The sequence below is a fragment of the Triticum aestivum genome, chromosome 6D (assembly GCF_018294505.1).
Source record: "Triticum aestivum cultivar Chinese Spring chromosome 6D, IWGSC CS RefSeq v2.1, whole genome shotgun sequence".
Taxonomy (NCBI): domain Eukaryota; kingdom Viridiplantae; phylum Streptophyta; class Magnoliopsida; order Poales; family Poaceae; genus Triticum; species Triticum aestivum.
The window spans coordinates 493,140,067-493,152,407 of NC_057811.1; the positions used below are offsets into that span (position 1 = coordinate 493,140,067).

Here is a 12,341-nt window from a genome sequence, read left to right on the forward strand (position 1 = left end):
ACCACAAGTATGCCCACTTGCTTGCAAATGTTGGGCTCATTTGAAGGATGTCCAGATATAGAACATGTTCAATGGAGGGTGCTCGGGTAGGCCAGATATAGAACATGTTCAATGGAGGGTGCTCGGGTAGGCCAGAAGGCTCCGTCAGAGAGCATGTTGTTTTCTCGACATCTTTGAAATGGCCCTAATTTTATTTTATGGCCTTGTATGACCAATTCAATGCACCATGCCAAGTTGTTTGGGTTGTTGGCAAGTTTTGCTTGTTGTCGAGTTTTCTCGGTGAAAAAATGCCAATTAATGGCCGGACGTGTTGCAACATGCATACGGTACCGGAAGTCGTTCAACCATGACATGGATGCCTACCATGGGCATGCCAACCTGGTGGCAAAAGTTTGGTCATTTCAAGGATGTCCGATACCATGTTCAACATAGGGTGTCTGCGAGAAGGCTCTGTTCAAGAGCATGTTTTCTGACATTCGTCAAATGACCCAAATTTTTTTCCATGGCCTTGTCTGATCAATTGAAGGCACCATGCCAAGTTGCTTGGGTTTGTGACAAGTTCTGTATTTTCTAAAGTTTTCTCGGTCAAAAGGACCGATAAATGGCCGGGTGGCAACTTGCATAAGGCGTCAAAAATCTTTCAAACCTGGCATTGATGCCAATGATAGACATGTACACCTGGTGCAAAAGTTGAGCTAGTGATGACCCAAAAGTATAGGGGATCTATCGTAGTCCTTTCGAAAAGTAAGAGTGTCGAACTCAACGAGGAGCAGAAGGAAATGACAAGCGGTTTTCAGCAAGATATTCTCTGCAAGCACTGAAATTATCGGTAACAGATAGTTGTGTGATAAGATAATTCGTAACGGGTAACAAGTAACAAAAGCAAACAAGGTGCAGCAAGGTGGTGTTGGAAATATGCCCTAGAGGCAATAATAAATGGTTATTATTATATTTCTTTGTTCATGATAATCGTCTATTGTTCATGCTATAATTGTATTGTCCGGAAATCGTAATACATGTGTGAACACATAGACCACAACGTGTCCCTAGTAAGCCTCTAGTTGACTAGCTCGTTGATCAACAGATAGTCATGGTTTCCTGACTATGGACATTGGATGTCATTGATAACGGGATCACATCATTAGGAGAATGATGTGATGGACAAGACCCAATCCTAAGCATAACATAAAAGATCGTGTAGTTTCGTTTGCTAGAGCTTTTCCAATGTCAAGTATCTTTTCCTTAGACCATGAGATCGTGCAACTCCCGGATACCGTAGGAGTGCTTTGGGTGTGCCAAACGTTACAACGTAACTGGGTGACTATAAAGGTGCACTACGGGTATCTCCGAAAGTGTCTGTTGGGTTGGCACGGATCGAGACTGGGATTTTTCACTCCGTGTGACGGAGAGGTATCTCTGGGCCCACTCGGTAATGCATCATCGTAATGAGCTCAATGTGACTAAGGCGTTAGTCACGGGATCATGCATTGCGGTACGAGTAAAGAGACTTGCCGGCAACGAGATTGAACAAGGTATTGGGATACCGACGATCGAATCTCGGGCAAGTAACATACCGATTGACAAAGGGAATTGCATACGGATTGATTGAATCCTCGACATCGTGGTTCATCCGATGAGATCATCGTGGAACATGTGGGAGCCAAAATGGGTATCCAGATCCCGCTGTTGGTTATTGACCGGAGAGGCGTCTCGGTCATGTCTGCATGTCTCCCGAACCCGTAGGGTCTACACACTTAAGGTCCGGTGACGCTAGGGTTGTAGAGATATATGTATGCGGAAACCTGAAAGTTGTTCGGAGTCCCGGATGAGATCCCGGACGTCACGAGAGGTTCCGGAATGGTCCGGAGGTGAAGAATTATATATAGGAAGTCAAGTTTCGGCCACCGGGAAAGTTTCGGGGGTTACCGGTATTGTACCGGGACCACCGGAAGGGTCCCGGGGGTCCACCGGGTGGGGCCACCTATCCCGGAGGGCCCCGTGGGCTGAAAGTGGAAGGGAACCAGCCCTTAGTGGGCTGGGGCGCCCCCCTTGGGCCTCCCCCAATGCGCCTAGGGTTGGGAACCCTAGGGGGGGAGCTTCCCCCTTGCCTTGGGGGGCAAGGCAACCCCTTCCCCCCTTGGCCGCCGCCCCCCCTGGAGATCCCATCTCCCAGGGCTGGCGCACCCCCCCAGGGGCCTATATAAAGGGGGGGAGGGAGGGCAGCATACTACAGCCTTGGGCGCCTCCCTCCTCCCCTGTTACACCTCTCTGTCTCGCAGAAGCTCGGCGTAGCCCTGCCGGAGACCCGCTACATCCACCACCACGCCGTCGTGCTGCTGGATCTCCATCAACCTCTCCTTCCCCCTTGCTGGATCAAGAAGGAGGAGACGTCGCTGCACCGTACGTGTGTTGAACGCGGAGGTGCCGTCCGTTCGGCACTCGGTCATCGGTGATTTGGATCACGGCGAGTACGACTCCGTCATCCACGTTCATTGGAACGCTTCCGCTCGCGATCTACAAGGGTATGTAGATGCACTCCCTTCCCTTCGTTGCTAGTAGACTCCATAGATGCATCTTGGTGAGCGTAGGAAAATTTTAAAATTATGCTACGATTCCCAACAGGTGGCCCAATCCTTTTTGTAGCAAAGGGCAAGCCTGGACGAACTCTTATATAAAGCAAAGCGCTCCCGAGGACACATGGGAATTATTGTCAAGCTAGTTTTCATCATGCTCTTATGATTCGCGTTCGTTACTTTGATAATTTGATATGTGAGTGGACCGGTGCTTGGGTGCTGCCCTTCCTTGGACAAGCCTCCCACTTATGATTAACCCCTCTCGCAAGCATCCGCAACTACGAAAGAAGAATTAAGATAAATCTAACCATTAAACATATGGATCCAAATCAGCCCCTTACGAAGCAACGCATAAACTAGGGTTTAAGCTTCTGCCACTCTAGCAACCCATCATCTACTTATTACTCCCCAATGCCTTCCCCTAGGACCAAATCACGGTAAAGTGTCGTGTAGACAACATACATCTCATCAAAATATCGAACGAATACCAAATTCACATGATTACTTATAACAAGACTTCTTCCATGTCCTCAGGAACAAACGTAACTACTCACAAAGCATATTCATGCTCATAATTAGAGGAGTATTAATTATGATTAAGGATCTGAGCATATGATCTTCCACCGAATAAACCAACTAGCATCAACTACAAGGAGTAATCAACACTACTAGCAACCCACAGGTATCAGTCTGAGGTTTTGAGACAGAGATCGGATACAAGAGAGGAACTAGGGTCTGTGAGGAGATGGTGCTGGTGAAGATGTTGATGGAGATTGACCCCCTCTCGATGAGAGGATCGTTGGTGATGACGATGGCTTCGATTTCACCCCCCGGAGGGATGTTTCCCCGGCAGAACAGCTCCGCTGGAACCCTAGATTGGTTCTGCCAAAGTTCCGCCTCGAGACGGCGGCACCGCGTCCCGAAAGCTTCCAGGTCAAAACACACCATATAGCAGAAGATGGGCGTCGGGGGCCTGCCAGTGGGCCCACAAGGACGGGGGGCGCCCAGGGGGTAGGGCGCGCTCTCCACCCTTGTAGCTGGCAGGTGGCCCCCCTCTGGTGCTTTCTTCGCCCAATATTTTTATATATTCCAAAAATATTCTCCGTGAAGCTTCAGGACTTTTGGAGTTGTGCATAATAGGTCTCTAATATTTGCTATTTTTCCAGTCTAGAATTCCAGCTCCCGGCATTCTTCCTCTTCATGTAAACTTTATAAAATAAGAGAGAAAATGTATAAGTATTGTGATATAATGTGTAATAACAGCCCATAATGCAATAAACATCAATATAAAAGCATGATGCAAACTGGACGTATCAACTCCCCCAAGTTTAGACCTCGCTTGTCCTCAAGCGAAAGTCGAAATCGAAAAATATGTCCACATGTTTAGAGATAGAGGTGTCGATAAAATAAAATACTGACGTGAGGGCATCATGATCATCTTCAGAACAAACAACATATATTGTCATATAATTTCTTATGCTAAAGTAACAATTCGTTCACAAGGTAAAGTATGAATTAGAAACTTAATTGAAAACTAACAAACTATGATCTCAGTCAATGAAGTAATTGCAATTTATCATAACATCGGAAAGAGTCATTTTCAAGAGCTTTTCAGCAAGTTCACATACTCAACTATCATTTAGTCTTTCACAATTGCTAATACTCACGTGATATTTATGGGTTCAAAGTTTCAATCGGACATAGAGAAAGATAGGGTATAAGCTTCATACATTTATGGGTGAACATTCTTCGCATACGGTTGAACTTTTTATGGAATGGTATGAAATATTGTCTTAAACTATGCAAACATTTTTTTACATTGTATAAGCTTTTCTTAAGTCTTCTAAAAATATTTTAAAATGCGTCAACATTTTTTTGGAAAGGTACAAAATAATTTTCAAAACTATGTGAACATTTTTTACGTTCTATAAATATTTTCAAAAATTCCAGAAACATTTTTACTCAAACAAGTCATATTTTATAAATGCCACGAGCATGTATTTGTAATAGCAAGAACATTTTAAAAATACAAAAAATATATTTACACTGCATTAAAAAAACTAAATGTGCAATGAATGTTTAGGTAAATTAATTTTTGAAATATATAATGTATTTTCTATTATTCAAAAAAGTAAAAAAATAACAGACGACTAGCCGGTACTGAATAGTGTCATTAGGGGTCGGGCCCAATACACAAGCCTCTTTCCGCTATTGTTTCTCGCCTCTATCAACACTTCGTTTTCTCGTGCACTCTCCTGAAACCAGCAGCACTTGACTCAGGAAAAAAGAACTCCGGTGGTTTAGTAGATTTTATAGATTTAAAGTTACGTCCTTGATTTAAAAAGTAATAATGAATTCTAATTTTTTAAATATTCACAGGTATACAAAATATTCATGTCTTTAGAACTTTATTTTCAATAAGTATTCTTAATTTCAATTTCTTATTGGTTATTATAATATGCAGTTATTTAAAAATTATATTTGATATCAGTATATTCAAAACAATCTAAAAATATTATGAATATGAAATGTGCTCATGATTTATTTCATAAAGCTGTGAGTTTAAAGTTCGTAAATTTTATAATATATCATGTATTAAAAATTAGAAGGAAGAAGATAAAAATAAAAAGGAAAAACAAAAATAAAATATAGAAACCTGATAAAATTTGCAGAGAAAAAATAATCAAAAACAGGGACAATCGCATACATTCTACTTGAATGTATCTAGTGTACCGGGGCAATTTGTGCTACCGGTGCACCGTTCTGCCGTTGCACATTCAACAATGTTTGAAGAATTCCAGAAAAAGTTTAGTGCATTGAGACAACATCAATGTATGTTGTCATAAAAATTCAAATCAAAACTCGAAACAATTTTTACGGATTTGACACTGAATAGTACACATAACACAAGTTGGGCTTTAGTTTTGGCCTATTGGCACATTGATGTCAAATTTGTCATTTTTGTATCTTGAACCTATTGGCACAATGTTTTGATTTTTTTTAATTTTTGTGACAACATACATTGATATTGTGTAAATGCACTGATTTTTTTCTAGATTTTTCGAACAATTTTGAAAGTGCAACGGGGCCCAATGCACCGGTAGCACCGATTGCCTCGGTGCACAATATATGTTCCCTACATTCTACGGCCACCGCTTGGTCAATTAGCCTCGCTCCCGAACCCTAGCACAGCGGGCCGACCCAATAGGACGTTTTGTTCACTAGCTGCTATGGTCGCTCACCCTCATTCATGTTTTTTTTCTTAAAAACTTTTTGCCTTTTTCTTCCACGAATTTGAAAATATCAAACTTGTTCATGATTTGAAAAAAAATCGGAAATCCAAAAAAAATAACTATTTTGAAGAAAGTCCTTTAACTCAAATTTTTTAATGAATACAAGGGTCATCTTGCGGAGATCTACAGAAAAGAGGCGACCCGCTTCGTGTGGTGCGCCTTTGTCGACGCATCCTTCTACTGTCCTAGGCAAGAAAAGCAAGTAATCCTCTAAGTCGTGTTTAGTCCTATTCCCAGTCTATATCTCTGTTTTTTGTCCATTTGACTTTTTAAAAATGTTCGGATATGACAAAATTGTTTGCGAATTCAAAAAATGTTCACAAATTTCAGATAGTTCATGATTTCATAAATTTTTCAAGAATTCAAAGAATCACTAATGCAAAAAAGTTCAAGCATTCAAAAGATGCTCACAAATTTCATAAATAGTTTGCCAATTCAAAAATGTGCACATTTTTTAAAATAATGAATTCCAATTTTTTTCATGATATGAAAAATATTTATGAATTTCATAAAATGTTTCCAATTTTCTGATTTTCTTGTGAAATTAAAAAATCATGAGTTTGAAAAATGTTCATGAATCCAAAAAAATCATGATTTTTTTGAAAAAATCATGTATTTGGGAAAAGCAATAGAAATAAGAATAGAAAATAAAAAAATGAAAAATCAAAGAAATAAAAGAAAGAAAACAAAAAATGACCAGAAAACCCTAAAATCAACACCAAAACCAAATGGAAGCTTCCAACAACTAATTTTTTTAGGCAATATGGGCTTTATTAATTGTTCAAAGACAATGTTTAAAGGTATTGGATTGGGATCATAGGGGATTCCTAACAAAACTTGATGACCAATACCCAAATCGAAGAAGTGCGTCATCATAGGAAACAATTGGGTACACCTTCTACCACAGATCCGAAGGCAAGATCTTTGTTGCCAAGAATGGAACCTTTCTAAAGAAGGAGTTTCTCTCGAAAGAAGTGAGTGGGAGGAAAGTAGAACTTGATGAGGTAATCGTACCTTCTCTCGAATTGGAAAGTAGCACATCAGAGAAATCCGTTCCCGTGATGCCTACACCAACTAGAGAGGAAGCAAATGATCATGATCATGAAACTTCAGATCAAGTTGCTACTGAACCTCGTAGGTCAACCAGAGCACAATCCGCACCAGAGTGGTACGATAATCCTATTCTGGAAGTCACGTTATTAGACCAAGGCAAACCTACCAACTATGAAGAAGCTATGATGAGCCTAGATTCCGAAAGATGGCTTGAGGCCATGAACTCTGAGATAGGATCCATGTATGAGAACAAAGTGTGGACTTTGGTGGACTTGCCCAAGCCATTGAAAATAAATGGATCTTCAAGAAGAAGACAGACGCTGATGATAATGTCACCATCTACAAAGCTCGACTTGTCGCAAAAGGTTTTCGACAAGTTCAACGGGTTGACTACGATGAGACCTTCTCACCCATAGCGATGCTAAAGTCAGTCCGAATCATGTTAGCAATTGCCGCATTTTATGATTATGAAATCTTGCAAATGGACATCAAAATTGCATTCCTTAATGGATTTCTTTAAAAAGAGTTGTATATGATGCAACCAGAAGGTTTTGTCGATCCTAAAGGTGCTAACAAAGTGTGCAAGCTCCAGCGATCCATCTATGGACTGGTGCAAGCATGTCGGAGTTGGAATATACCCTTTGATGGGGTGATCAAAGCATATGGTTTTATACAGATTTTCGGTGAAGCATGTATTTACAAGAAAGTGAGTGGGAGCTCTGTAGCATTTCTGATATTATATGTAGATGACATATTGTTGATTGGAAATGATATAGAATTTCTGGATAGCATAAAGGATACTTGAATAAGAGTTTTTCAATGAAAGACCTCGGTGAAGCTGCTTATATATTGGGCATCAAGATCTATAGAGATAGGCTGGGATGCTTAATAGGACTTTCACAAAGCACATACCTTGACAAAGTTTTGAAAAAGTTCAAAATTGACCAGTCAAAGAAAGGGTTCTTGCCTGTGTTACAAGGTGTAAAGTTGAGTCAGACTCAAAGCCCGACCACTGCAGAAGATAGAAAGAAAATGAAAGTCATTCCCTATGCCTTAGCCATAGGTTCTATCATGTATGCTATGTTGTGTACCAGACCTGATCTGTGCCTTGCCATAAGTTTGGTAGGGAGGTACCAATGTAATCCAGGAGTGGATCATTGGACAGCGGTCAAGAACATCCTGAAGTACCTGAAAAGGACCAAGAATATGTTTCTCGTTTATGGAGGCGACAAAGAGCTCGTCGTAAATGGTTACGTCGATGCTAGCTTTGACACTGATCCAGATGGCTCTAAGTCACAAACCGGATACATATTTGTGTTGAATGGTGGAGATGCCAGTTGGTGCAATTCCAAGCAGAGTATCATGGCGGGATCTACGTGTGAAGAGGAGTACATAGCTGTTTCGGAAGCAGCAAATAAAGGAATCCAGATTTCATAAGAGAACCAAACACACAAAGAGACGCTTCAACTCCATTCGTGAAAATTTCAAGGATGGAGACATAGAAATTTGCAAGATACATACGGATCTGAATGTAGCAGACCCGTTGACTAAGACTCTTCCACGAGAAAAACATGATCAGCACCAAGACTCCATGGGTGTTAGATTCATTACAATGTAATCTAGATTATTGACTCTAGTGCAAATGGGAGACTGAAGGAAATATGCCCTAGAGGCAATAATAAAGTTGTTATTTTATATTTTCTTATTCATGATAAAGGTTTATTATTCATGCTAGAATTGTATTGATCGAAAACTTAAATACATGTGTGAATATACAAAACAAACACCGTGTCCCTAGTGAGTCTCCACTAGACTAGCTCGTTGATCAAAGATGATTAAGGTTTCCTAACCATGTACATGAGTTGTCATTTGATAACATGATCACATCATTAGGAGAATGATGTGATGGACAAGACCCATCCATTAGCTTAGCATAATGATCGCTCAGTTTTACTGCTATTGCTTTCTTCACGTCGAATACATATTCCTTCGACTGTGAGATTATGCAACTCCCGGATACCGTAGGAATGCCTTGTGTGCTATCAAACGTCGCAACGTTACTGGGTGATTATAAAGTTGCTCTACAGATATCTCCGAAGGGGTTTATCGAGTTGGCATAGATCGAGATTATGATTTGTCACTCGAGTATCGGAGAGGTATCTCTGGGCCCTCTTGGTAATACACATCATAAGCTTGCAAGCAAACGACTAAGGAGTTAGTCACAAGGTGATGTATTATGGAACGAGTAAAGAGACTTGCCGGTAACGAGATTGAACTAGGTACAGAGATACCGACGATCGAATCTTGGGCAAGTAACATACCGATGGACAAAGGGAATTACGTATGTTGTCATAACGGTTCGACCGATAAAAATCTTCGTATAATATGTAGGAGCCAATATGGGCATCCAGATTTCTTTATTGGTTATTGACCGGAGAGGTGTGTCGGTCATGTCTTCGTAGTTCTCGAACCCGTAGGGTCCGCACGCTTAACATTCGTTGACGATATAGTGTTATATGAGTTATGTGATTTGATGACCGGATGTTGTTTGGAGTCCCAAAAGCATAAATGAAAAAGCTGCAAAAGACCAAACAAACATGGCCTTAATGCATTTAGCAACTCATCTAAGCACCATTTCATTGGAAGAGGCATTATAGAAGGGGAGCTGGGCTGTTTTCAAGATGTTGGGGCACAACTTCTCCAATTCCACCTTCATTTTTTTGGGGAACTTGGAGATACCGTGAACTTATTTTTTTTTCACCAAGTTGCTGAAGAACTTCCCCAATACGGTTGCAGTACAAGGCTGCTAAAGAAGTTGAGCGTGTTAGCTGATCAGGTGGATCACAAATCCTCTGGCAACGACGAGCAGAAGAAGACAGACGAAGAAACATCGAGTGAACACACAGATTACACACGTGAAGTTGAAAAGAATTTAGACAGACAGACAGACAGACAGACAGAAACATGTACATACACACGCGTACCGTACATGATTTACAGACATACAAAAAGTGTGAAACTCACACGAACACTTCTGGAACACGTTTTGCCCAAAATATAGGAACGATGAAGCCCCAGATGAACCCAAACACCAACCAGGCGACTTATTCCAGCGATCGATCCCACGATCGACCACGGCGCACTGATCGATCACACGCTGCACTTCACATCACATTCGTGTTGGTCCTTGGAGCCGCGCCGTGAAGCACCGCGGTGCCGGCGGATGTCGTCACCTGCTGGGCCTTGCTCGCCACGGCCGTGCCGACGCCGGCGACCTTCTCGTACACCGTGCTCGCTAGCTTCTTGCCGTACTCCGTGGCGCCCGCCACCGCGGACTTGATCATGTCGTACACCGTGCTCGCCAGCTTCTTGCCGTACTCCGTGGTGCCCGCCGCCGCGGACTTGATCATGTCGGTGTACGTCGCGCCAGGCGCGCCCTCCGTGCCCGTCGCGTCCGTGGCCGCGTTCTTCAGCCCCTCCGTGCCCGTCGCGTCCGTGGCCGCGTTCTTCAGCCCCTCCGTGCCCGTCGCGCCCGTGGCCGCGTTCTTCAGCCCCTCCGTGCCCGTCGCGCCCGTGGCCGCGTTCTTCAGCCCCTCCGTGCCGGTGTAGGACGCCCGCGTTCCCTCTTGCGGCAAGTCGAGGTCCCTCTTCCCTGCACCGGCGGTCACCGATTCAGGGGCGGCAGTTGCGCTGGAGTCGTCCTGCGCGTTCCCGCCAGCGCCGAAGCCGGGGGTGACCTCCTGCGCCTTGCTCGCCATGACCGTGCCGACGCCGGCGACCTTCTCATATACCGTGTCAGCTGCCGTGTTCTTGAGCCTGTCCGTGTCGCTCCAGGTGTAGTCGGCGTCCGTGGGTGCGTCGTTCCATTCCTCCCCGGTGCCGTCCGACACCGGCATTGCCTCATACTCTTTGCTCACGTCGACGTCCATCTTCCGTGCGCCGACTTGCTTGGGGTCGTCTGACACAGTCATCGCCTCGAAGTTACGGATGGCGTCCGTCGTGCCGATGTCTTGGCCACCTCGCGGCATGGGCGTCCTCGAGTTCGGCACGGCCGGGTCCTCGATGACAGGGCTGCCGAGACCGCCGAGCCGCACCCCCGGAGCGTCGTCGCGCTTCACCTCCTGCGCCGACGCCGGGCCGCCCAAATCGCCGAGCCGCATCCCCGCGGCGTCGTCGCGCTTCACCTCCTGCGCCGCTGCCGAGGCGCCAAGGTCACCAAGCCGCACCCCTGGAGCGTCGTCGCGCTTCACCTCCTGCTCCGCTGCCGGGGCGCCAAGGTCACCAAGCCGCACCCCCGGAGCGTCGTCGCGCTTCACCTCCTGCTCCGCTTCCGGGGCGCCAAGGTCACCAAGCCGCACCCCCGGAGCGTCGTCGCGCTTCACCTCCTGCGCCGCTGCCGGGGCGCCAAGGTCACCAAGTCGCACCCCCGGAGCGTCGTCGTGCTCGGGACTGGAGTCCGCGAAGATGGGCTTGTCCTCGACGACTTGCTGCTGGTATCCGCCCTTCTCCACCTTGGCTTCCCTCGTCGCCGCATCCTCCTCGTCCTCGCCGGTGCTGTTGCTATCACCGCCACCGGTGTCCTGCTCGTGATCGTGATCGTGATCGTGGCCGTGGCCGGCGATGGTGTTCTTGATCTTCCTCATCTTGTCCTTGACTCTCCTGAACATCGGCCTGTGCTCCTTCTCGTCCTGGTGCATCTGTTGCTGCCCGCCCTCCTCAGCTGCAGGCACACACAGTTGCAAGCAAAATCAATAACGGATATAGCAATGGCGACGACGTGCCGGGGGGAATCCAGAGACGAAATTCGGTGTCGCACTACTCACCGGCGATGTTGTCGGGGGCCGGCGCGTCCATCGTCGCACTTACGTCGGTACGGTGCAGCTGCTTTCCCTCTGTGTGTGCGAGACGGTGAAAGCCTAGATCAATCGAGGATGGATAGATATAATACAAGTGGAGCAGAACGCGGGAGGCGAGCGCACCTCGACGCACAGGTGGACGTGGGGTGGGTGGAGACGCGTGGTGCTGCTGCTCCGTGCCGACTGGATTTAATTTGCTGCTCCCTGCCGACTGAAATTGCTGTGCCGACCATACTTGCCAGCCGACCTACGCGTCGTGCCAAACTCGTCCAGGATATTTTGGCCGGTGATACGTCGCGTCGGGGTTTGCCTCTTTGGTCGGTGTCTTTTGAGAGAAAAGAAAATATCTACTACTCGCTCTATATTTTTTTTAACACGGTACAATCGAAGTCGGTCACATACTCACATACATGAGCATCTTCGAGAGACTGAGCCGACATAGCATCTTAAGATTTTACAAAGTCATCGCAAACGCCTCGCAGTCGACAGGAACGTCTCCTCCCACTGAACGAACATCGCCGAAAGCCTGAAATAAATCCAGAAATAATGCAAGCACAAATGTCAGG

At 45.1% G+C, this 12,341-nt stretch overlaps 1 protein-coding gene across 3 annotated transcripts; it reads right to left on the bottom strand.

Moving 5' to 3' along the window:
* Positions 1–9,835: 9,835 nt before the first annotated feature.
* LOC123146362 (polysialoglycoprotein) lies at positions 9,836–11,990 on the bottom strand. 3 transcript variants are annotated; one of them, XM_044566016.1, is made up of 3 exons: positions 11,743–11,990; positions 10,513–11,639; positions 9,836–10,473 (listed from the first exon to the last, which is right to left on the bottom strand). In XM_044566016.1, the coding sequence occupies exons 1-3, from the start codon at positions 11,771–11,773 to the stop codon at positions 10,084–10,086; spliced, it is 1,548 nt and encodes a 515-aa protein (XP_044421951.1). In that variant the 5' UTR covers positions 11,774–11,990; the 3' UTR covers positions 9,836–10,083. The 3 variants fall into 3 exon arrangements, with proteins under 3 accessions (XP_044421951.1, XP_044421952.1, XP_044421950.1); XM_044566017.1 differs by having other exon boundaries at positions 9,836–10,345; positions 10,463–11,639; XM_044566015.1 differs by having other exon boundaries at positions 9,836–11,639.
* Between the last annotated feature and the right edge of the window lie 351 nt (positions 11,991–12,341).

What these genes read in the sequence shown, in the direction of transcription:
- LOC123146362 (XM_044566015.1), bottom strand. Translation starts at nt 11,773, where the DNA reads ATGGACGCGCCGGCCCCCGACAACATCGCCG. An exon ending in GGCCCCCGACAACATCGCCG is followed by an intron (nt 11,640 to 11,742) that starts GTGAGTAGTGCG and finishes GTGTGCCTGCAG; the next exon opens with CTGAGGAGGGCGGGCAGCAA.